Source organism: Haliaeetus leucocephalus, unplaced genomic scaffold (assembly GCF_000737465.1).
Source record: "Haliaeetus leucocephalus isolate CR32 unplaced genomic scaffold, Haliaeetus_leucocephalus-4.0 Scaffold32, whole genome shotgun sequence".
Taxonomy (NCBI): domain Eukaryota; kingdom Metazoa; phylum Chordata; class Aves; order Accipitriformes; family Accipitridae; genus Haliaeetus; species Haliaeetus leucocephalus.
The window spans coordinates 709,573-734,105 of NW_010972468.1; the positions used below are offsets into that span (position 1 = coordinate 709,573).

General features: G+C 43.2%; 2 protein-coding genes across 5 annotated transcripts in view; one reads left to right on the forward strand and one right to left on the reverse strand.

Moving 5' to 3' along the window:
• The window catches only part of NAA16 (N(alpha)-acetyltransferase 16, NatA auxiliary subunit), a 71,645-nt gene extending 70,213 nt beyond the window's left edge, over window positions 1–1,432 (reverse strand). For 2 of the 3 annotated variants that reach the window (XM_010576544.1, XM_010576551.1), the window contains exon 1: window positions 1,335–1,426. In XM_010576544.1, coding sequence (XP_010574846.1) covers window positions 1,335–1,388 — 54 coding nt within the window. In that variant the 5' untranslated portion in view covers window positions 1,389–1,426. Of the gene's footprint in view, window positions 1–1,334 lie in introns of all 3 variants that reach the window. The other variant, XM_010576537.1, reaches the window with a different exon arrangement.
• MTRF1 (mitochondrial translational release factor 1) lies at window positions 1,047–22,645 on the forward strand. Of its 2 annotated transcripts, XM_010576518.1 has the most exons (10): window positions 1,047–1,389; window positions 9,140–9,599; window positions 15,114–15,205; window positions 16,049–16,130; window positions 16,362–16,469; window positions 16,561–16,733; window positions 17,917–18,034; window positions 19,239–19,375; window positions 20,991–21,089; window positions 22,418–22,645. In XM_010576518.1, exons 1-10 carry the CDS (start codon window positions 1,387–1,389, stop codon window positions 22,538–22,540), a joined length of 1,395 nt encoding a protein of 464 aa, XP_010574820.1. In that variant the 5' UTR covers window positions 1,047–1,386; the 3' UTR covers window positions 22,541–22,645. The 2 variants fall into 2 exon arrangements, with proteins under 2 accessions (XP_010574820.1, XP_010574827.1); XM_010576525.1 differs by lacking the exons at window positions 20,991–21,089; window positions 22,418–22,645 and adding an exon at window positions 20,530–20,601.
• Window positions 22,646–24,533: the final 1,888 nt, after the last annotated feature.

The following is a 24,533-nucleotide window of genomic DNA, read 5'->3' on the forward strand; positions in this document are numbered from 1 at the left end:
AAACCAAAATGCTGACCTCTCAGCCACAAAGTTACTGAAACTAGCCTAACAAATTCCGATATAACTGGAGAAATTCGTGCCTGCCACAGATTACCACTGTGCTGCATAGACCTCCTCTGCTTGTGGACTACCAAACTGGCACAAAATGCCTCAATTCTGTTAAGGCTGGAGCTCCATTACTCTCACACTGAAAAGTTCATGAAAAGGGGAGTCTGGTGTTTTGTTGTGGAGGTGGGGGCGGGGTTGTTTCTTTCCATAAAGAGTTAGCATTACCAAATATACAGTGATTGGGCAGAAACACAGTTAAAGTGAGCTCTTTCTTTAAAGTTACCTCACAAACACTAAAGGTCCTTTGCGCCATTAGGTCTCAAAGAGCTGAAGCAGCCCAAAATAATAACTGAGTCAAAGCAGCCCAGCACATAAAAGTTGAGACAAGTCTTCCAAAGGACGTACGGAGTCAGGATACTTTAATCCACCAGACATCTTCGGCTGCACCTCAGACTGCTCGGTGAACTAGCCTTCACCCGGTCCCCACGCTAAAACTGACGCTCCGACCGAAAACGAAGTACCTACGGAGGTCAACTTCGCCACGCCAAACCCCCGCCGACCTTCCAACCCTCCCGAGCGCGGCGACACGGGCAGGAGGCTACTGCGGTGACCGGCACACCGACCCCGAAGCCGGACCCCCTCCGTACGGCAGGCGGGGGGGGGAGGACAGCCCTCCCCCCCCTCCCCCACACACCCAAGCCCCCCATTCCAGCCGCTCGCAGGCCCCCTCAGGGCGCGGGTTAACAGCCCGCCTCCGCCGGCGGAGCCGCCGCCCGCCTGTGGCGGGAGGGACGGGGAGGACGGAGCGGCTGCGCCCTGCCGAGCCCCGCAGCCGGAGCTCGCCCCGGAGTTACCGCGGCGGACGGGGAGGAAGGAGAACGGCGGCCCCCGGGGTGGGGGGGGGTTGGCGAGCGGCTGGCTGGCTCCCTCGCTCCTTCCCGCCCTCGCCCGGCCGGGGGCGACACCAAGCCTTCCCGGCCCCCCACAGGAGCGAGGGGGGCTCGCCCGGCCTGCTCGGCGGGCCCCAGACAAAGGAAGGAAACGGGGACGAAGCGGGACGAGGAGGCCGGCGGCAGCCCCGGTTCGTTCCCTCCCGCCCCGGGCGAGCGCGGCCGCCGCATCCTCCTTCGCTCGGTCGGAGCCAACTCCCGGCAGCGGGCGAAGTAAGCCGCGCCGCGGGTGGGAGGGCACCGAGCAAGGCCGGTGTGCGACAGAGGAGGGAGAAGCGGCGGCGGAAGGAAGAGAAGGAAAGAGAGAAAGAGAGAGGAGCGGGGCCGGTGGCTCACCAGGATCCGCTTGAAGAGGTTGCTCTCCTTGGGCGGCAGCGGCACGGACGGCATGGTGCGGGCGGCCCCAGGGCAGGCACGGCTGGAGGGAGGAAGGGGGCGGCCCGGGAGGGGCGGCTGTCGGTACGAGGGAGGGCAAGGAGAAGAGGAAGGAGGAAAGAAAAGCCCCGAACTCCGCGGGGCGGCGGCGGCGGCGCGACTCCTGCCCGAGCGGCGGCGGCGGCGACTCTTTAACTCATTGGCCTGCACCGCCCTCCCCGCCGGCTCCCCTCAGCCGCTGCGCGCGAGCGCGGCCCCTCTGCGCAGCTGCCGGGGAGGCCTCGCCGCCCGGCTGACGCTGCAAAATGGCAGCCGGGGTCCCCTCCGCGCAGGCGCGCTGGCGCCCCCCCCTCCTCCCGCCCGCTGCTCCCCCTCACACACACCATCACCCCCCCCCCCCCCCCCCCGATGCCTCTTCGGGCGTGAGGGGATCTTCCGCGGCGCTCTCCCGCGTATCCCTCCCCCTTCTACCCGCCCGGCCTGAGGGGACGTCTTCGTGGTTTGTCGGTTGTGGTTCTCCCCTTCTCGGCGGCCCTGAGGGGAAGTTACCTGCCGTGAGAGGAGGCCGGCGGCGGGCGGCCCTGAGGCGGGGAGCCCTGAGGAGGGGAGCCCTCGGAACGCCCCGAGGGGAGGAGGGGGAAGGGGGCTCCCACCCGCGGAGGTTGTTAACAGATAATAACTGGGGATCGCCCGAGGGCTGTGGAGAGGGGGTTGCGGAGGGTTTTGCAGCGTTTGGCCTCCCCCGGCCGCGGCTGGGAGGGCAGAAAGTCTCCTTTGTGTGCTGGCTGTCCTGCTTCTCTGCCCCTAGTAACCTAGTTTTAGTGGCCGCCATCCCAACAGCTTGCTTAAATTGGTATTTTGGAGAGGCAGGCTGCCTGAAAGCCCGGGAGGTATTGTTGGAAGAGAGCAAAGTCTCTGTAAACTGCAGAGCTTTGAGAGGCTGCGTGCTTGCTGTGCCCTGGCTGGTATTTAAGGAAACAACAGCAAACTTAGCAGTCAGACTTTTAGCAAGCCGGGATGTCATCTATTGCATTAATGCATTTTTCAGCAGTTGGTTACGTAAAACTTGCCGGCGCTATCGTGCATGCTTAGAACAGTAAGCATTTATTCACGGCTTGGCTCCTTCGCCAAAGGAGATTTAAGGTCTTTTGAAAATATTTTTGTCTTCTTGTTATTCCCAGAAATCATTCTTAAATGAATCTTTGAAAAAACTTTAAAAAACCACCAAAAAAACCAAAATCCCAACACCCAGAAACATGGCCTGGGGCATTTACTTAGAAGGAAAACTGGTTAAACTGTCAAGGTTACACCCAATTAAAAAGACCATCTTGCAGGGAAAAAAATTAGGCAGCTTCAATTAGAATCTCTGTTTATGTAATTACCCTTTAATATTTTGGTCTGTTTTAAAAGGATATTAAATTTGTAATAATATGGTTATCCACCTACGGTCCCAGATGATGATGAACATGATAGATACCCACAGTAAAGCAAGTGTGTGGAAAACAGTACATGACAAGAGCCAATTAGAAAAGCTGTGTACTTAACACGTTTTATTTGGTTACACATAAAGTAGGTGACTATGTGACTGAGACTGAGGATCCCAAGCAGCGTGTCTTTGACTTGTCATAAGCCTTGCTGAAGCTGATGGACGTGATAGCTGCTTTCCTTTTGGGCTAAAGGAGGGAACAAGAGCTTAGAAAATTTCTTGGAAGAGAGTAACCCAGATGATGGCCTGATGTGGGGTCTACTAATTAGAACAGAAAAAATGTGGTAGGCTTAGGAGGCCTCCTGAGATGAAAATAGCAAAGGCGAGGAGAATATTAAAGAAATACAGCATATGCTTTCCTAGTTCTTCTTATCTGAGCATCAGTTTATGGCCACTGTTTTTGTGGATGGTGGTTGGTTTTGGTGTTGTTTTGTTAATCTGTTTAGATGTATGGTCTGTAATAAGCTTCTTTGTGGAAGGAATATCTTGTGTTTATTTCTCATTTTTTTGTTCCAGCGTGCTTCTAATGATATCAGTCACCTGGATCACTGATAGCAGTATGTGTATTTTCCACATGCTGTACCCAATTCACTGTTCGTTTTGCTATGTGGTATAGTACTGCTGTATTCAGTATCTGATTTTTTTCAAAGCAGAAGTACTGTTGACAAGGATGGCCAGCTTGACTTTGCCCTGCTGCATCACTTTCAGAGCCTGTTTGTACAACAGCATGTATTCAGCACTTTTTATAACTAACTGAAGTTTTGCCTTTATGAACTCTAGTGTTCTGTCTTAGGAAAAGGCATGTTATGCCTCTGGTTGGGTTGAGTGATAAACAGATGCATCTCTGAGATGGTCAGGCAAATATTGTGCTAGATGGACCTTTGGTCTGAAGCAACAAGGCTGTTCTTGATGGCTGAAGGTCTCTTGTTTCCTGCTACTCCAAATACTGGGAAGAACACTTTCTGAAAATAGGCAAATTGCAAATAAGAGGCAGGGGTTCGATTTAGACATGTGTCTGTATTAAAAATCTGTGTTAAAAGCAGCAAGAAAAGGAAAGCAACGAGGCAATAAAAGAAACATTTGTAGACTAGCTGGGAGAGAATAAACAAATGAGCTTTTGGGGGAGGCAGAGCCGTAGTTGAAAGTGAGGTTTGGGAGCGCAGTCAAGAAAACTTCTTGTCATTTAATCCCACTGTGCTGGGCAAAACAAAGCTCTTTCTACAGGCTTTGTTAATAAACAGGACTGTATTCAAGACGCGTATGATTCTGTCACCAGTTTTGCCTTCAAACAGAAAGAATTCAGAAGTCTGTTGACAGAACTATTTGGGTCGAAAGGCGGGAGCAATGTTAAAGTGATATATACATTATAACAAGCTTGCGATTTTGCCGTGCCTCTTGCTTTACTCTGCGATGCGTTAACATCAGTTGGTAGCCATAGAAGTTGTGGCACGATGCTTGCAGATCGCTAAACCCGGTTAGGGCCCCCTGAGCGAAAAAGGGCCTCCATGTGGGCATGGACCTGCCTTCAAGCCAAGCATACTGTAAGGCCTGGAGCCTGTTTTGTCTAATGAGCCATTTCTTTGCCTCCAGTTTCTAAAGCAATTGGCAGTTTAGGATTGCCAGATTTTAAAGCACAGGACCGCCACGTCTGTCCCGAAGCCCAGCTGTATTTCTGCTGTCACTCTTCCCTTCTGCACCCAACGTCCCTGTGTGCTGCCGTGGTGGCTGAGGAAGGCGGTGGTACCCTGCCCCAAGCAGCCTCCCCCCCATAACCCCTGGTCCTCACCAGCTCTACGAGCAGCTGCCTCGGCCACGCAGGTTTTAAGGCATCAAAGCAAACCGTAAGGGGGGGTGGAAGCACAGACAGCAATGGGATTTCCCATCCTTCATAGTCAATTCCCATATTGCATTCTAAAAGCGTACAGTAAATATGGAGGAAGAGTGTATCTTGTATGTTTTGAATATGAGATGTATTGATTAGGTCCTGTGGTTGATGGTATGTCTGGCAACACTACTGACAGTACAGAGTCCAGCCCCTGTCTTGGCCATGTGGTCCCTGCGTGGTCTGCTGCTTGCTAGGGAGGGATGAAAGTTTGTTACAGTCTGTTTTCACACTTAGTTAAGTTCAATAACTCACCACCAAGGTATAATAAAAACTAAATCATGATTGCTTTTAATCAGAGTATTTAATGTAAGAGCCATTACTGGCTGGAGTAGAAGCTGATCTGATTTTCCTTGGCCTTCCCTCTTCTTTTAAAATCAATTTTTGAGTGCGCGGTCTGCTTACACTTTTCATGTTTTTATTAGCTTCTTGGTTGTCCTCCCATAGATTACCTTCCCAAGAGTTTTAAGTATCAGATTGCATATTTAGAGTCCCAATGCAAGGATAATTTTATTATTTCATTTCACCAAGGTCTAGGTCGTAGTGGAAGAAGAGCAAGGCACGGTGGGGATGGCGTCTGGACGATGACATCTCCCACAGCGCAGCACTGTGGGCTCAGGCCGGGGGAAGAGCCTTTGAGGTTTCAGGGTGCTGTTTGCTGTGGCCCTTTTGTAGATTGGATCAGCTCTGGGGTGGGTCCTATTCTCTGGAAGAGCCTTTTAATCTGTCTGCCTTGCCTCCTGTCCCAGGGGACGGAGCAGAGCCAAAATCTGTCCTCAGATCTAAACAAGCGGTTAGTTGTTGTTCATGTGCTGATGAGGTTTGATACAAATCCTGCCAATTGATTGGTCTCATTTTCAGTCTTTTGGAATATTTACCTCACCAAACCCTAATGATGTTATATGTGCCAAATGCCAAATTTTTACCTTTTTTTTTTTTTTTAATCCTGTTGAACAACTGTAGCTGGGAAGAAAGCTTTTTGAGTGATTACAGGTTTAAAAAACCCAGTGTTACTTAAGTCTTTTTAAAACACAAATATAATTAGGGAGGTAGTTGTGTAATCTGTTTAATATTATCTATTAAAATGTGCATATACATAGCTTGTTTTAAAGCATACCTTATTAGGAAGCTAGCTGCAGCCTATTATAATGATAATCTGAATGGTTATGTTTATTAATATTTTGTAACTGGTGTTTGTCTTTAGTAGCATGGTAATAATTAATCTTAAATGTAATTGAATAGTGAGCTTTGACATAAAGTGGAACTTAATGTTGTTTTATGCAAACTTCTCTGAAATTAATCTTTTAATAACCAGATTTGAAACGACATTTATTTTTAGCCCATGTTTTGGGAAAATACATGGAAAAGTGTATGCAATACAACAGCTTAGAATCTGGAAATAGAAGCGAGTATTCCCCTTTGTTGTTACTCTTGCCATTTCTCCCAAAGTGGTGCTGAAGTCAGAGTGTGTTACTGTGCAGCTGTGAGGAAGATGCCCGAAAATTAAGACCTATTTTTAAGGTCGCATTCCCCATTTTTTATTTCGGCGCTTGCGTTTCACAAAGTAAAGCAAAGTCAGCCTTTACCAATAGCATTGCTCGAGTGATGCTCGCAGACCTTTGGTGACGGTACCCCCACGCCTCTGCAGGCTGGCTGTGCGGCGGAGGGCCGGCCGGCCACGCGAGCCGGTGCCGAAGCATGCCGGGAGTCGTGTTTTTTAGCAGGCATTCTGGGACTGGGAGTTTTTCCGCTCTACTTCCCGTTGGCCACGGCCTCGTGTTTTGAGGTAGGATCCGTCCCGCGCCGACGTGTGCGGATGGTGAGTGCCAAAGCTCCTTGACGGATGCTGGGGAGTAGAGCCCCCCGCGCCCCTCATAGCCGCCAGACCTCCAGCTGCTCCTGCCTGCTCCTGCCTTCCCCTGCCTTCCCCTGCCTTCCCCGTCCACCCGTAACCCCTGCAGTGGGGGAGGGCTGCCAGGGGGACTTCGTGCACGGCTTTCAGGGGGGTTTGCTCAGGGTAGCTGTGGTGGGAGGTGGAGGTGTACAAAAGGTGGCCTCGGAGGCACGGCCTTGAGCTGTTCCTGTTACAGCGTGCCTTGAAATACGTGCTCCTTCCGTGTACCTACATATTCCTATGTCTGAATTCAGTTGCATGGAGTTAATAGCATCTTTGATTGTTAGGAATGTTTTTTGAACCTTCTTAAAGTGTTCGCAGTATTGATAACTCTTTCCTGTCTGGATATTATGATTTTTTAATTATTTTTTTTGTTATTTTAATAAGACAATTACAGTTGTCACTTGTGCTTACTAGTTTTGATTTGTGATGCGCACAGGGTAATTTTGTCACATAAAAAAGTTATTAAAATCTGGCTTGGAAAGCAGTTAATAGGTCATCTACTGCTCATAGCTCTGTAAAGGTTTTATGTGTGCTTATTTCTGCACAAATGTAATGCGGCAACATCTCTCTGAAAGGAGATAGCTTTTTTATTTAACATAGCAAAGTTATTTTGAAATTTCTGACTTCCCTGAAGGTCTGTGTCGTGCCATCACTTAGGTTTCTTAGGCATTTAAGATCAAGAATTTTATTTCTGAGAGCTCAGGCAGAACAATACTACAAATCTCTTATTGAGTGCATTGCTTCTTAACTACACTGGTAAAAATGAGTTAGATGGTTCTAATTTCTATAATTAATTAATTAAATAAATTAAAATGTAACATGAATATTTTAACAATGAGTTAATGATCATTAGCACTTGACCAGACGACAATGGGCCATGCTGATCTGGAGCAATTCCAGTATCATCAGCAGAATTAGGTCTTTTGGAATTGAGTCTACATGTGCCCCTGCGCGACAAAGTCCAGGACTGTAGGTGATGAGCCGGTTTTGTACCTTTTGCTGTGTTCCTGGTGAAGGGAATGTGATCCCTCTGCTACAGCTGGTTTTAGTCCCTAGAGCAATCCATGAGGGGTATCTTTGGCTTTCTGTAAATTAAAGCCATCCTGAAGTTGCTGCTGTGGGTTCTATAGCACCTGCTGGATGGGGAATCTGGGGAAGGTGCGGAAGTGGGATAAAGGTCCTTCCCTCCTTCTGTAGGTAGTAAAGCAGGCATCCAGACAAGCAGGACGCAGTACTTCTGGTTTTACTGGATATTGCTCTTTCTTCATTGTGGACAAATGGATGAAAGTAAATAGGTGATAATACCCAAGTTGAGTAGTTAGACTGTCATAGTAATTTGTTAATAAAATGTCTGACGATGCACAGAAGGTCTTGTCACTGATGGGTAAAAAATAATTGCCTTAGAAAACTGAAGTGTATGTTTCAAGGAGATCCTGTTGCAAAAGTTTCATGCTCTCATTTTCTCTGAATTCACTTTTTTATAAAAATCAGTAGACAGATGGGATTGTGGCACTGGCAGAGATATTAAGGAGTGCTTCTTTAGTTTTTAAACCTTTGCTCTGTGAGCAGTCCCAGAATACAAATGATTTCAATTTAGTCCTCTTGGTAGACCCTTGCACTCCAGTACAAATTTTTAGCGCACAGTAAGAATTCATAACAGTTTGCAATGTTGATGATATAAAATGAAGAGGAAAAGATCTTTCCTAGAGCAGCAGTGATGCTAAGGGGAGCCTGTGTCCTGCAAAACTGTAGGCCAAGTGTCTCAGAAAAATACAGGGGTTGTATTTCAGAGTAGGAGCTTCTTACTCACTTTTTGGATGGAAAATATTTATGTCACTTATATGTAAATATATAATGGGAACGAGTACACAGGGGACATAACACACTGCTCCTATGTCTTACATAGTACGTATATGGGTGAGTAATTTCTTGCAAGTGTATTGTAGTCCTATTGACTAATCTGTTGCAAGGTCACCTTGATGTTACTAATGTCCTCCTGCCAATGTTATATCCTGTTATGGCGGTGGATATAATTCTGCACGTAATTCTGGACATTTCATACATTCTCTATATAGGATTCTGTACCTCTAGTATAGATTTGTCTTCTCTCAGCAACATTTTTCTTTCACCAGTAAGGCATGAAATGGTAGGATTTTTCCAATGAGACACATGGCAAAATGAAGCTGTTGCTGTAAAGCCTCATCTACAGCAGCTTTTCCACAACATAAATAAACTGTTTGAGTATGTGAGGGAAGAGACCTTTTCCAACCTTCAGCCAGTACAGTGGTGCTGATAAGAGTTTCTGGTTTAAACCAGGACTAAAACAGGAATAGTTTTGTCCATGACAGTTGCATTTGTGTTGGTGTAATAAAGAACAGGATTTGGGCTTGATAGAGTTCTTATGTTTGTTTGGGTTTGATTTTTTTTTTTTTTTCCTAATAGAGTGCTCTCTTTTTCTACATAATAACACTGGTCCATGTATTGTCTACTTTTAATTTCAGGTGGTGGGAAAAAAAAGAAACAAAATGAAACCTTTCCAAAGTGTCTGTCTTTTCAAGAGCCTGCTTGCCAATTGCTACTGTCATGGTCAACTTCACAGCTGTCTTCTCCCTCCTGTTGCAAAGAAGATAGGTTATGTGGTGGGACTACACAACTGGGAATTTTGGAGGCCAAAATCTTTATTGGACACAGCAAGATTCACTCTGTCTTTTAAAAGTTGGCATAGGAAAAAACATCAGGATTCTCGAGCATTGTGGAAGCATGAGGCTGTGCAGAAGTATCTGGAGACTCTAAGCAAGGAATACCAGCAAGTTAGTCATCTGTTAAATGCTGACTCAATAAATGACTTTGAGCAAAGAACCCTGAGGAGAAGATGTGCCGATCTGTCCCCAATTGCAGCTGCATTTCAAGAAATCAAAGAGGCTGAAAGAGAAGTTCAGGAGTTAGAAGCTATGTGCAGAGGTAAGGAGAATACTACTTACTTGTTCAAAACCGTAGCTTTGCTTGCGATAAACTTTATTGCCCAGCCTCTGAGGAAAGCTTTTAAATAAGTTAAGCCAGCCTTGGGACACTCTCTGGTCCTACCTGCTCCTGGGAGCTTGCGTGCTGCTAGGGCTTTCTGCATCCGGCCACATCCTTCCATTTTTCATCTCACCTCACTTCAGTTTGAGGTCTTTATACAGCCAACTTGGGAGAGTAGGGATCATCTGGAATCTCAGGGCTATCCATCTAGCAGAAATATTTTGGAAATGTTTGTTTTCAGGTTGTTTTTTGATAGAACCGAGAGCATTGTGAACTGAATGGAAAAAAAATTAGAAGCCTGATACATCTGATAGATGCAGACTTCATAGAATCATAGAATGGTTTGGGTTGGAAGGCATCTTAATGATCATGTAGTTCCAACCCCCCTGCCATGGGCAGGGACACCTTCCGCTAGACCAGGTTGCTCAAAGCCCCATCCACCCTGGCCTTGAACACTGCCAGGGATGGGACATCCACAACCTCTCTGGGCAGCCTGTGCCAGTGCCTCACCACCCTCACAGTGAACAACTTCTTCCTTACATCTAATCTAAATCTACCCTCTCTCAGTTTAAAGACATTACCCCTTGTCCTATCACTACATGCCCTTGTAAAAAGTCCTTCTCCGGCTATCTTGTAGGCCCCCGTTAGGTACTGGCAGGCTGCTATAAGGTCTCCCTGGAGCCATCTCTTCTCCAGGCTGAACAACCCCAAGTCTCTCAGCCTGTCTTCATAGGAGAGGTGCTCCAGCCCTCTCATCATCTTTGTGGCCCTCCTCTGGACCCGCTCCAACAGGTCCATGTCCGTCTTATGTTGAACACAGTACTGCAGGTGGGGTCTCACAAGAGCAGAGTAGAGGGACAGAATCCCCGCCCTCAACATCTTGGTCATGCTTCTTTTGATGCAGCCCAGGATGTGGTTGGCTTTCTGGGCTGCAAATGCACATTGCCAAGTCCTTCTCCTCAGGGCTGCTCTCAATCCACTTGTCACCCAGCTTGAACTTGTGCTTGGGATTGCCCCGACCCACATGCAGGACCTTGCACTTGGCCTTGTTGATCTTGATGGGGTTCGCACGGGCCCACCTGTCAAGTTCCCTCTGGATGACATCCCTTCCCTCCAGCGTTTTGACCGCACCACACAGCTTGGTGTCATCAGCAAACTTTCTGAGGGTGCCCTCAATCCCACTGTCCTCATCGCTGACAAAGATGTTAAGCAGTGCCAGTCCCAATACCAACCCCTGAGGAATGCCACTTGTCGCTGGTCTCCACTTGGATATCGAGCCATTGATGGCAACTCTTTGAGTGTGACCATCCAGCCAATTCCTTATCCACCGAGTGGTCCATCCATCAAATCCATGTCTCTCCAATTTAGAGACAAGGATGCTGTGTGGGACAGTGTCAAATGCTTTGCACAAGTCCAGGTAGATGATATCAGGTGCTCTTCCCTTGTCCACCAACTCTATCCCCGTTGTAGAAGGCCACCAAAATTGTTGGGCACAATTTGCCCTTGGTGAAGCCATGTTTGCTGTCACCGATCACCTCCTTATTTTCCATGTGCCTTAACATAGTTTCCAGAAGGATCCACTCCGTGATCTTACTGGGCACAGAGGTGAGACTGACTGGCCTGTAGTTCCCTGGGTCTTCCTTTTTTCACTTTTTAAAAATGGGGGTTATGTTTCCCCTCTTCCAGTCAGTGGGAACTTCCCTGGACTGCCACGACTTCTCAACTATGATGGATAGTGGCTTAGCCACTTCATCTGCCAGTTACCTCATGATCCGCGGATGCATCTCATCAGGTCCCATGGACTTGTGCACCTTCAGGTTCCTTAGATGGTCTCAAACCTGATCTCCTTATTTATTCTCCCAGTCTTTGCCTTTGCCTTCTGCAACATGGGCAGTGTAGCTGGAGCAGTTGCCAGTGAAGATTGTGTATATTTAAAATGGGATTCCATCTAGCCAGTTCAGTGATACTTGTTGAGCAAATTACATGAACTTTCTTTAGGCCCTGAATTGTTAGCTTCCAACTGAAATGGCAAAAGCTAATATTTCTTTGAAGATAGTTGAGGAGTCCTTCAAGGAATAAAAATTGATGGTTGTCTAAGAAGCTGCTGCTTTTCAATACTCTGCTACAGTAGCAACTGGGGTAAAAAAACAATTAAAAATTTCCACTGTTTTTGATACTGCTCAGGAATAAGAAAGTACATAGGGAATAAAAGAATTGGCAACATTTTGAGAAAAAAAAAAAATTGTTAAAAGTATGAGGAGGTGTACACAGTAGCAAAGAAAAAATGTCATCCATTCTGCTACACCCATAGGTATTAAGCCAAGAGAGGGAAACATTTGCCTGGAGAGAATGGGGCTTACATTAAAGAAGTGAAACAAGGAAAAAGCAAAGGACAGGAGAAATGGGTAGCCAGCGCTGTAAATGAAGGAGGATGAAAGTTTTCAGAGAAAGAACCAAGGGGTGTTGACAAAACAGTAAAAGCCATATTGAAATAAAGCTGGTGAAAATGTAACTTGTTTATAAAGGTAGAAAACATTTGTTTTCTTTAATTTTAGAGATAAATAGGTATTTGTGCTTTTGGAAAAAATGGTGGTTATTGAAAATGTTTTAATCCCAAATCCTTTCAAGTTCTCCTCACTGGAGAAAGAGGAAAAGGAGTCAAGGTAAGGAGGGACAAAAATTTAACACTGAAAAAGAAATGTTCTTGGAAGAATTAGAAAATATTAAGAAAACACTGGAAAATTCATATTATACTTCAACTTAAAAAGGCTCATTTTGGATCAAGTAAATATAATGAAGAATCTTTCTAATTCTATAAATTATAATGTGGATGAAAGGAGTGAGCTCTAGTTGAAAGAAGGGAAAATAAAATGAAAGAAAATTACAACCAAGAAGTTAATTAAATGGAGTTATTTAAATTATTCTATCTGTAGTGTTTTTCATGTGGCCAAGTTAAAACACAGATGTTCCCTTCATTTCACTGCTCTTTGCTTTCTGTTTAGCTCCGTAACTGACCTGCTTGTCTGTAGTACCTGAATTCCTCACAATTGCTATAGGATTTTATGTTTGCAACACTCAGTGGAGCAGAAAAATATAATTTCCTGGTTTGCCACTGGTGATGTGAGTCATGGGGTAGATTAAGTGAGTTCTTAAGGGTCAGGTTTGCAGGGAGGTAGGAATGGGACACCAATCCTTTGAACCTTAAGCTTGTTGGTTACCACTAGACCATTCTTTCATCTCTGCTGCCAGTAGTTAATTTGATACTGTTTATCGAACTAATCAATAATGAAGCTTTTTGGAGCAGCTAGAAGCCTTTGATTCAGTACCAGCTTTGGGTTGGAGCTGTGGCAGACTGGTAAGGAAATTTATACAGTTCTTGCCTTACGTACAGGGCATGCCAGGTTCAAGTGTTGATCTGACATCTTTTATTTAAGGAAAAAAAACCCCAGAGCATAAATTAAAAATGGTGATACGGACAAGCTGCTGCTGTCCTTGCCCAGTATACAAAGTTGATTCAACATCCCACCCCATTTAGTTCTTAAGACTCGCCGCTGAGGCCACCAGTAAATGTGCATGTGTGTAGCTGCTGTGAACGGGAACCAGGCTCCAGATGCCCACAGATGTGGAGCCCGTGGTCCTTGTGCCGGCCTTTGAGACACCTAATTCCTGCCGCAGAATCCAGAGCTCAGGCGACTGGTCCTGCAAGGTGAGGAGATGCATTCCGCTATTGAGTGTCTGGTTTTATGCTGCATCTGAGGCAAACCTATGGTTTCCATGCTGGCCACAAGGCATAAGACTTTCTCCTCCTTTTTGTTGCTTTTTTTCCCCTCGCTTTCACTCCCAGCTGTTCAAAGCTGTCTTCCCCCATTCCCCTATTTGTGCTGGTAATTGTCCAGTTGTAAATTAAATCTCGTTCAACTTGGCATGGTAAAATACATTAATTTATTTATTTAGCCAGACCTGTTTTTTTTCTTTCATTGAGTTAAATTGGTTTACTTTCTGATGAGATGAGTGACAGAGCCACTCCTCAGCTGGTAGAACAGTGGCAAGAAAGATGAAAAGGAGAGGGTGCCCCCTATTTTGGCAGTGGCAGGTTTTCCACTTGACTCCAACTGTCTTCCAAGTTTCTAATTAGTGTACAATCTAATACTAAGGGATTAGCATCTTTTATTATTGTAACCTGGAGCCTCCATAGGAGAAAAGGTTTGGAGCTTCTGCTAGCTTTACCTGAGAATGTTTCCTAGTTTGGTAGTAAGCTCTGAAATGTAGGAAGGGGCAATCTAATCTCAGAATCATCGAATAATGTAGTTTGAAGAGGACCTCTGAAGATCATTTGGTCTGATGTCCTGCTGAAAGCAGGACCAATTAGAGCAGGTTGCCCAGGGCCTTGTCCAGTTAAGTTTGAAATATATCCAAGGACAGAGATCCTACAACCTCTCTGAGCCCCTGTTCCAGTGTCTGACCACCCTTAGGGTGAAAGTAATTTTCCTAATATCTAATCAGAGTTTCCTGTATTCCAGCTTATGTCTCCTTTTATCACGATATACAGAGTCTGTCTCCACCTTTTCAATGTCTTTCTGTTAGGTAGCTGTACACAGCAGTAAAACCTTCCCTCCCCCTGCTTTTCTTAAGGCTGAACAAACACAGTTTTCTCAGTCTCTTGTCATACATTCTTTGCTCCAGCCCTTGGCCATCTTGGTGGTTCTCAACTAGACTCACTCCCATATTTCCATGCCTTTCTTTTACTGGGGAGCTCAAAACTGGACACGGTACTGCAGATTGTGGTCTTATGTGCTGAAGAGAGGGGAAGGGAATCTCCTTAAGCAAAGCAGAGAGTTCAAGTGAGGTCTCCCACATCCTGATGACTTGCATCCATAACTCCCACATCTCAGTGATCTCTTGAATAGCAGGAGACAGAAGGTTAGAAACCTCATTATTATCGTCATACCATTATTTGTAGTGCTCACCTTAATGAGTTGTCTACAAATTGTTGAATGTATCGGTCTTTCTGGGTAAGTCTAGAAACAAAAAATTTTGTTGCATGAAAAATTGTCATAAGGGAAACAGAGGCACTTCTTGTCTGCAGGCATGTTTTTGATGTATTTTGTCAAATCCGTTTGTGGATTTACCCCTGGACCGTCAATCTATGTGACATATAACTGAGAGTGAGTAACTGTCAGGTGGGACTGGCATCTATTTGAGGCAGACTTAGAGCCATAAGGTAGAGATTGAGAGGTAAGGTATCCACTACTCCTTCCAGCACACCTGAAAAATATGATCATTTAGTTAGCAATATGCATCCTGGCTTGGGCTGTTCTTATTTGATATTTCATGCTGGCAAAATGCAACTGCAAGCTTTTATGTGCTGCGATGCATGTCTTTGGACAGCTGTATGACAATTTGCTCTATGCTAGGTGAGATTGGCTAACATCTATTCCTGTTATTGGAATTTAGAGCTAGACAGCAGAGATGAGAAACAACTTCTAGAGCTTGCCTTAGAAGAGAAGGAAACCCTGGATAAACAAATCAACATGTTGTGCAGAAAGGTGAGCCTGAGATAAAATTATACAGCTTTGTAAATAAAGATGTCAGAAAAAAGTTGCTTTGTGATCTTATCAATAGACTCTGACACTTGCATTTAATGAAACAGAAGTCCAGCTTCTGTATTCTCCCTGGAAAGAAGTGGCAACATTAATTATTAGTAAGCTTCTTACTGACAATTATGTCTTAGAAGCTTATTATTTTAGTCACTTTTGCTTGCTTGCTTGCTTGCTTGTCTGTCTGCACATGCTGAAGGGGATTAAAAAAATGGTGAGTCTGTGCTATTGAGACCTGATATGACATCCTAGTAACTGTTTGTGGCAGCGAAGCATGCAGACTTGAAAGATTTCTGATTGGAACTTGCAGTCTTTCATTTGCTCTTCAGCACCCCATGAGTGGGGAAATTAATTATAAGCAGAGAAGCTGAAACGATTCAGTGGAGAGCTCTATGTTTGGGCTCATTTCTATGTTCAGATTGAAATAATACGAAATAGGAGTTTCTGAAAAATAAGATTAATGTAAAGATTGGCTGGGTTTTAGCTAATACCTTTGTGTTCATAGGTAGTTGGGGCTGGAGTGGGTGACCTGGCACCTGACTTTTCAGGATTGAATTTTCAGCTAGCTCTCCTGTGGATGCACCAGCATATCCCATTTCCACACTGACCGCACTGAGTTGCAATGGCCATTGGACGGTTTTTAGTCTTTCTTACTAGTTTGCCAAAAGAAATCAGTGGTTGTGTGCACTCAAGCTGTGGCAATCGTGAAGGCTGGCTGTAAATGTGATTAAGAGGAGATACAGAGTCATGAAGGAGATAATGACATTCTTTTTTTTTTTTTTCCCTTTTCAGCTTTTCCAGCTTCTAGTGCCAAAGGAAAAATATGATAGAAGTCATGTCGTATTAGAAGTGACAGCTGGCAGAACAACTGGAGGTCAGCAAAGTCCCCACAGTAAAGATTACTTCAAACCTCCATCCAACTTTATTAAACCTCTTATGGGTTATTCTTAATGCCTTTTTATACTTTAATGGTATAAAGTAATACTTTCTAAAGAAGAGTATTAATCTGTCTAATGACTGTGGTTAGAGTTGCAGCTAAATCTAAAAACTGGTGGCTGCCATTTTGTGAACTGCTATTTATGTTGTAGTGCCTTTATATTTTTAGGAGACATCTGCCAACAGTTCACTAAAGAAATGTTTGAGATGTACCAGAACTATGCAGACTATAAACATTGGACCTTTGACATTGTGAACTATACGCCGGCTGAGATAGGTACAGTAGTTCTTTGGGCATTCCACCAAGACAATGAAATTAAAAGCAGTGTTTCTGTGCTATATTTGTCACACATTATTTGTCTCTGTAGGTGGGTTGCATCATGCTGCTGCTCATATTTCAGGAGATGATGTCTACAGGCATCTGAAATATGAAGGAGGGACTCATCGAGTCCAGAGAATCCCTGAGACGGGACTATCATCAAGAATGCAGCGTATTCACACTGGGACAATGTCAGTTATTGTCCTCCCTCAGCCAGAGGAGGTAAACTAACTAATTGGGGTGGTAAGGCAGTGTATCCCTGCTCACCCATTTTGGCATTGGAGTAGGTGTTATTTAAAACCATGTTACTGTTACTGTTTGGGGATTTTACTGATACTCAAGTGCTTTGTGCAAGTCCCAGCAAGTGAACCACAAGTTCTCTGTCTCTGGAAGGTGATAGTCCTTGGCTCTGTACTTTACATGTTTAAATGGGTCATCAGAAGCAACTTTGCAGAGATTTGCTATTGCCTGAAATGGCATGTAAATCAATGATTGTTTCAATGAGTATTCCAGCCCCAACACACAAAGCTGACTGCTATGAGTAAGCCAATTTTAAACTACGTCATGTATTAAGACAGGGAATATATCCAAGAAAATATTCAGTGTTGCATAGTAATGTGATTCTGCATGTCCTTTTGATTTTTTTGGTTTCATTTAAATTATTGGTGTCCTTCTCTGTTAAATCAAGGACAGTGTGCTTTGAATTTGAATGAGTGAGTGTGTTGGCTAGTCTTTCTGAGATCTCACTGATAGCGACAGTTCTCACTTAAACCAGCAATTTACACACCAAATAAACAATACCAGATCCTGTAGGCTTTCTGTGCACATTCCCCTGCTTCCTTGTAATGCTTTCTTTGCAATATTGACCAGATCTGAATGTTCCTTTCCCATCCACTGAGCTCAAACTATGGTCCAGGTCATCATGGCCTCATATTTCCAATGCTGCAACCCCTACTTGGATCTGGATACACCTATTTTTTCCTCAGTTAGATGTTTTTAAGCACTGTTGCAAGAGTCATTCAGGCTTGGCGCATGAACAAGATCCTTGCACTGCTGTTTAGAAGTAGTTTTGGGTTATTTGTTTATTTCTTAGTCTCCCTGCCAAAGCTAGTGGTTTTACAAAAAGTTGTTCATTTTGTTTTGTTTCACACACACACATACTTTGTTTTGTGAAGGACTTGGAGAGAGAGTTTGAAAAAATAAGTGAAATATTTAAAGCATCACTTGCTTTACAGAGATACTTGACACTGCATTTTTTTTAAGTATAATAATTATAGCTGTTACTCAGGAACGGTTGTAAAGGAGCAAATTTTTGAGAAGTGTTTTTTTTTTTTTTACACCAAGTATCATTGAAATTCAAATATTTTTAGAATGAGCAGAAAGTAGTAATTTTCTTTGATTCTAGGTTGATGTTAAAGTGGATCCCAAAGATTTGCGTATAGATACATTCAGGGCCAAAGGAGCAGGCGGGCAACATGTTAACAAAACTGATAGTGCTGTGAGAATTGTACACCTTCCCACAGGTATGTCTGACTATATTTCGTACTTTTAATCACCCTAAATCTGTATCCTGCAGAGAAAGCTTGTGATCCTGCAAGTTGTCTCTTCGAATGAGTTTGCAGGGTTGGGCCTTATACAAAAAAAGGAAGTAGTCTCCCCTGGTTCTGCCCCTCTTCTAGCAAGGCAACATGCAAGAAAAGAGATATGTACCAGTGGCACAATGGTCAGCAAGTTGCTATTATGCCAGTGTTGTCTTCACAGGGAGTGTTTAATGAATACACTGCCTTTGAAGGATGAAAGAACAAATGGAGAGTGACAGGGATGGGATGGAAGATGTAAATAATTCGTACTGTGTGCTCTCTACCTTCAGGAATAATGGCCGTTGGCAACCAAGGGCGTGCTTTGCCTAGCTGGAACCTGTGTAGTTACATGACTGAGAAAAAAGGAGGCTTGAAGATTTTCATTCAGTACTAGATAATGCTATCGTATGTTGAATAGGAAGGAAAATGTTTACTGATGGGAAGGTAGCGTATAGATAGACTGGGCCACTCTGTCTTCTCGGGGTTTGCTTGTATTGAAATTCAGTGGGCTTCTATCTGTCCAGATGCAGAATCTCTTCAGGCGCAGGAAATTCCAGTAGTGCCCTGAAAACAGCTGTTTCCTATATGCCTTTTTATTTCAGAAATCAAATGAGAAGTAAAAATAGTACTAAATCTCTTTTAAAGACCTTTATTTTACTTTATTTCATTATTCATAATTAAGTCCAAGACTCACCAGTATTGTTTAGACACCCTTCTCTGCTAGAATAATGAATTTGCCAGTCTCCAAGAGCTTATTGAGACTAAGACTTTAAAAACTGGTATTAGACTGTTTTAAACATGCTGCTGTAGACTGTGCAAATTACATTTTTATCATGTGATAGGTAATTGGAGGGAACCTGTTTTCTGGAGGCAATGTCAGAAACTTGTTTGCTTCATGAAATTTCAAAATATCCCTGACTTTTCTGTAGCACTGAACAAAGCCCCTGGTGCAGCTGTGAAGAGTTTAAAAACATACTAATGGTTCTGAGCAGTGTGTTAAAATGACTTTTTATCCTACAGCTGAAAGGCCCTACAAACCAGCACTCTGGAAGGTTTCATTTGCCTAATGTGTTAGAATTAATTTGGCTTGTTTGTTCTTTGTTATAATGGGCTTTTGATCTGAGCTCTCTTGAATCCCTCTGTAAAGGACTGGCAGTTGAGTGCCAGCAGGAGCGATCACAGCAGATGAACAAGGAAATAGCCCTGCGGACACTGAGAGCTAAGCTGTACCAGCAGATCATTGAAAAACAGCTAAGTCAAGAGCAGAGTGCCAGAAAACTGCAGGTGAGAACATGTGATGCTGAAATTTGGAGAGGGTGCTGTGTTGTAGATATTTTTCTGATCTTTTTGAGTGACAGAGCAAGTGAGTGTGTGTGTCTAATCAGGTTTGCTTACAAAGGAGAATCTTGTATTTTTAAATGGTAAGTCTGCTTTTTACTTATCCCAGTTCAACGCTATTCTAGACTTCTCAGGCAATGAAAGAGAGACATCAACTGTAGCTGGAAGAAGAAGAGTCAAAAGACTTGCTGGGATTATCCAAAAGGCAACACTCAAACAGCATGTACTGAATCCCCCTATTAAGGCCAGAGTTACACAAATAGAGCATCAGTGAAAAGTTATTTTCCATGAGAACTAGGATCAGAAGTTCTCAAAGTTGTATTTTAACCTGTTTCTAAACCAGACTGTTTGATAAGACCACACAGACCTTTTGCAAGAAACAAGTATATAAACAATCCTGCCACTACGTGGTTAGGTAGCAGTTTCTTTGATATGTTTAGGTAATCTTTTAAGGAAGCTTCCATAAAAAAGTTACCTCAAATTACGCTGCAAAGTGTGCTTTTTTCTTGAAATGTGCTGTCATTCGTTTCCCATTCTTTGAGTATTTACCCATTTGTGGTGCAAACTTCAACAGTGATCATCAGGAATAAAAATACTTCAGAATTACAGAATTATTCAGTACTCCAAAACTTCCAGCTTAGCTATTTAGTCACTCATTTCAGGTTGCATTTAAATGTATTGTTCCTGCAGATTATTAACCCAGTCATTGTAAGCAGCAAGCCATTTATCTTTTGTTATTAATTTTAGCTTGAGAGCCTTTAAAGCTGCACAAAGGACTTAGATGTACCTTTATGTGAATGCTACAGGAAATCAGGCAAAAGTAAATTATCTTTCCTAATGTTTCAGAATTTATTCAATAAATTGCTTGTTTTGAAATAATACATGTTGGGTGCAGATGAAATTTTCAAAAAAGCCCACTGAGGCAGACACCTATTTCTCTAAGCAGTTTTTAGCATTTAATTCTCCATTTTAATAAAGTGTTTAACCACACAACAGTGCTACATTTGGATTTCTGTTTTCAAACTTTTAGAATTGCTTGCATTCTTGCACTTTACCACTAGAGGACTACTCTTCGTGTTCTTAATTTTCTCCTCTTTCAGTGCTAATCTCCAACAGCCAAACGCTAGTGGAACTGTTTTGCCACGCGTTGCCTGTGCTGCTTCTGTTATTAATGGTGCCTACTTTCATTATTTTTGGTGGGAGCTACAACCCCCCAAAAAAGAAAAACACTCTTACATTTTTGAACTAAGGACTTGTATAGTCATAGCTCTTGCCCTACATGACTTCTGAGAGTTAACAGAACTCTTCCAGCTACAGAGCTGGAACAGAAGTGTACTGGAGGATGTAAAAACATGGTCTATGATACTGAATCACAAATAATACAGTTTAGTAATGCTGCAATATTTTAAAAACCCCATATGCTAAGCCAATGACTGCTAGGTTTGTAGTTGGAACAGGCTGATCCATTTAAGTTTATTCTAGGTATGCTGTTTTATAGTAGTATGTGATTTTTTTTTTAAACACAATATAATAGAATTTGGTTTTTGCTGCTTCACTACAGTTGGGAACAAGAGCCCAGTCAGAGAGAATTCGTACTTACAACTTCACCCAGGACAGAGTCACTGACCACAGGATCTCGTATGATGCACGCAATATCAGGGTAATGGTTGCTTATGAGAGTATTTAAAGTTACATACTTATGTGTACCATTAGAAGAAAAAATTAACTTAGTGCAAACAATTTACTATATATGAGGAAATAAGATAGCTGGTTGCGCTCTGACAGAATATCGTATATTCAGAAAGCTTAAACTTTCTTTCCTGTCTTCTTGTAAGTAGTGTTAAAGATGACCGGCACAGGATATAATTCGCTGGCCTATTTCTCTGTGTGTTTTTAATCCTGCTATAGGAGTGAAAAAATGATCAAGCATGTCATCCCCAGTGAAGTCCGTTAGTCCCTCCGCCAAACTGGGCAAGCGACATTTGAGATTCTTGAAGCTTAGTACATCCAAAAGAAAAACCTGACACAAAGGACTTTTTTTTTGATAAGCCACTCTTTCTTCCTCCTAATGCCAGGGTGAAGAAAGAGAGAAACTTTTATGTTTGCCTTGCAGGCCACAGCTAAGAGAAACTGAACGCTTTCATTTTAAGATAACTTGAGGTCTTATTTCTGAGTAAATCTGTACATACGGCTTGAATCATATTTATTTATTGTTTTTTTACAGGGAAACAAATACCTAATAATGCATTTTTCTATATTAAAAATTTATGAAAATGTTTTGAATTTTAGGACAAAGTTTAGGGTGACCCTTCAATATTTTGGCTTAGGTATCCAGTTTAGTGTAAGTGCTCTTGTGTAAGGAGCAACACTTTTGGAACTGTACCCCCCCGGTGTCCTGGGTAACTTCAGAGAACACAGGGCATGCTGAGTATGGAAGGGTTCATACTGAATGGAGTGGGGAACAGGTACACAAATATCATGGTGGAGGAGAATGGGAAGAAGTTCCACGATGGTGTAAAAATGATGTTTTGTTAGTCAAGCTTTTCAGTTACTTAGTGTTGGGAACTCGTTACTTTTCTTGAACGAAACTGGAACAGTAAACTGCCTAACAAAAGTTAGTTGAGCTTTGCTTGCAAAACAAACTAGTTCTTGGCATGAACAGACAGTATTTAAATCAAGTTCTTCAATCCTTGATTGTTCTTGCTAGGGGATTTTCATGTATACGCATGGGTTACATGAAAGCATGGCAGGAAGGGACCAGTAGCTCCTTTTGTTGCTGCCAAAATCAGTGTGCTTTTCACAGGCGGCCAGCTGAAGTCCCGCTGCCATGCACCACAGGGGAGCCGCAAAGATGAGCAAGTGGATGCACCAAGATAAGACTGCAGGCAAAGTGCATTCCAGGAGCTTCTCGTTTGAGTAGTCAAGAGTTTCAGAATAATACTGATGTACAGTCAGTAATGCCATTGCCTGTTTTTGTTTTTCTCGTAGGAAATTCTAAGTGGGAAAGAAGCACTGGATAAGCTGATCAACAGACTGCTGGAGTTTGCAGAGATAGAGGCTATCACCGAATATCTAGAAAATTTGCAGGCTTTAGAAGGAGGAGGCTGCTGAAGACCTTGTGTAGAGTTAAAGCAAAAATGTTAAGTTCCGTCGCAAAACAAAACAGATGCATTTGCTAGATGATAGACTGATTAAAATCTATGCCTCTGTTTTTCAGTGTGTGATGATATTACTCTTTTTTATATTTTGGTGCAAATGGGTTGAATTTATTACAACAGCCATAGCAGAAAAGAACAAGCTCGGAGCACTGTGTGCACATGCCTTCTGTCTTGGCAGTGTGGCTTTGTTAAGCTGGTTCTTCTCTTGACCGTATTGCAGCTGGAAAGATACAGAATTGTGGTGATGGAGCAGAAGAAACACCACATAGTGCACGTTTTGTTTTGGGGGTGGGAAACGTTCGTCTCCAGGTGAAAGAACCTAAGCTCCCCAAACATAGTTGAGAATCTGGCCTCATGAACACTACTTATTTTTATCCATTGATCGGGTGAGCTTCCTAAATGTATTCCCTCAAAAACAAGTCTGTGTTATGATGCTTTATTTTTTAGGATGAATATACCAAAGCAAAGGGAGTGATCTCAGGCAAGGGGCCGGAATCTTAAGGGAGAAGCCTGTCAGCTTTCTTCCAGCTATTCTTGGGTCAGCTTAGGGTGGGTCTGGACCACATGCTGCAGTGGCGTGTAAAAGTGTTTTGAGTTTCAAATTAAGTTGATGAGATCGTGGAAGGAGTTCAGCAGTGATAACAGGCAGCTCCCTGCTTCTTGGCAGAGAAAACAAGTTCATAGTGTAGATGCATTTGAGCAAACGGCGTAGCTGTGGAATTCAGCGTCTGCCTTGATGTCTTTGGGAAGGTGATCCAAGTATCTACAGAGCACACTCGGCTTTAACAGGAGTTGCGTTTGCGTTTTCACCAAAGCGCGTGCTGCGCAATACGCCGACAGGCACACGTGCGTGGGCAGTCAGTAGTCGTAGGCAGTGATTCAGGGATACTCGCATGTTCAGCGTTACTCAACATGCGAGTGCTCTGCTGAACTGGGTTGACTTGCTAGATCACGGTGTTCTCTTTTTATCCTGCTACTTCCCAGGGTGTGCTATAAAGCTGCTCTGCACAATCTTTTGCATGTGAAGAATCAATTAATTGTTACAATTTACGCCTTGTTGTTGATTTATATTTGCACGTTTATTTTGTAATCACAAATGTTGAGAAAAATGTCAGTTATTTTAAGAAAAATAATTATTTCAATACGGAGTTCTTCTAAATGGTGTAGGTTTTACTACTGTATATATAACAAACAACAGTTTTAACCTTATTCAGCTATATTAAGAAAGACAGAATTTGTGCCAGGAAGAAAGCAGCAAAACTATACTCAGTTTCTCAATTCTGGAATTATTTTTCAATTCTTCTGTGTGTTTGCACATTATTATCAGCAAGCTTTGTCTGACAATTTTTTACTTCCTTCCAACACTTTAATTACAAAAGCTTTTGGGTTTTGATTGTTTTTTTTTTAATTTATAGCTCTATAAGTCAATTGGGAAACATATTACCATGCAATTTAAGAGTCATTTGCACACTTGAACTTTGACTTCTTGCAGTAAGCGGTTCAGAAAAAAAAAACCACCTCCAGGAAGATGGACAACTCCGCTTGTGCTTAGGCAGTGCTGACAGACTGGCAATAACTGATATGATCAGCTGTAGGAGAGTATCCAGTTAACATGCTTATCCAATTACCATGCTCACTTTGTGATGCAAACCAATATATTTTATTAATTATATATCTTGAACAATCTTAGACACTTCTTTTACAGAGTACGCATTTTAAATAATCAGATTCTACTTCTAGGATTAGTTAATGCTTAAAGTTCTTTCTTTACTAAGAAAAACTATTGAAACACTTAAAAATGAGCCTCATTTATTTTACTGGAAGAAAGATAGTCATGTTTTCACTGCTGGACGTTGGGGATATTTGCAATCAATTAATTTTCTGTAGCCCTTCCTTGTTGCTGGTTTTGTGCAGCGTGGTGAGAAAGGGGAAAGCAGAAGGTGGCT

Bases quoted from the DNA above. Each gene is read 5' to 3' on its own strand.
- MTRF1 (XM_010576518.1), top strand. The intron at 15,206-16,048 runs GTGAGCCTGAGA...TTCCCTTTTCAG, and splicing joins TCAACATGTTGTGCAGAAAG to CTTTTCCAGCTTCTAGTGCC. The intron at 16,470-16,560 runs GTACAGTAGTTC...TTGTCTCTGTAG, and splicing joins CTATACGCCGGCTGAGATAG to GTGGGTTGCATCATGCTGCT.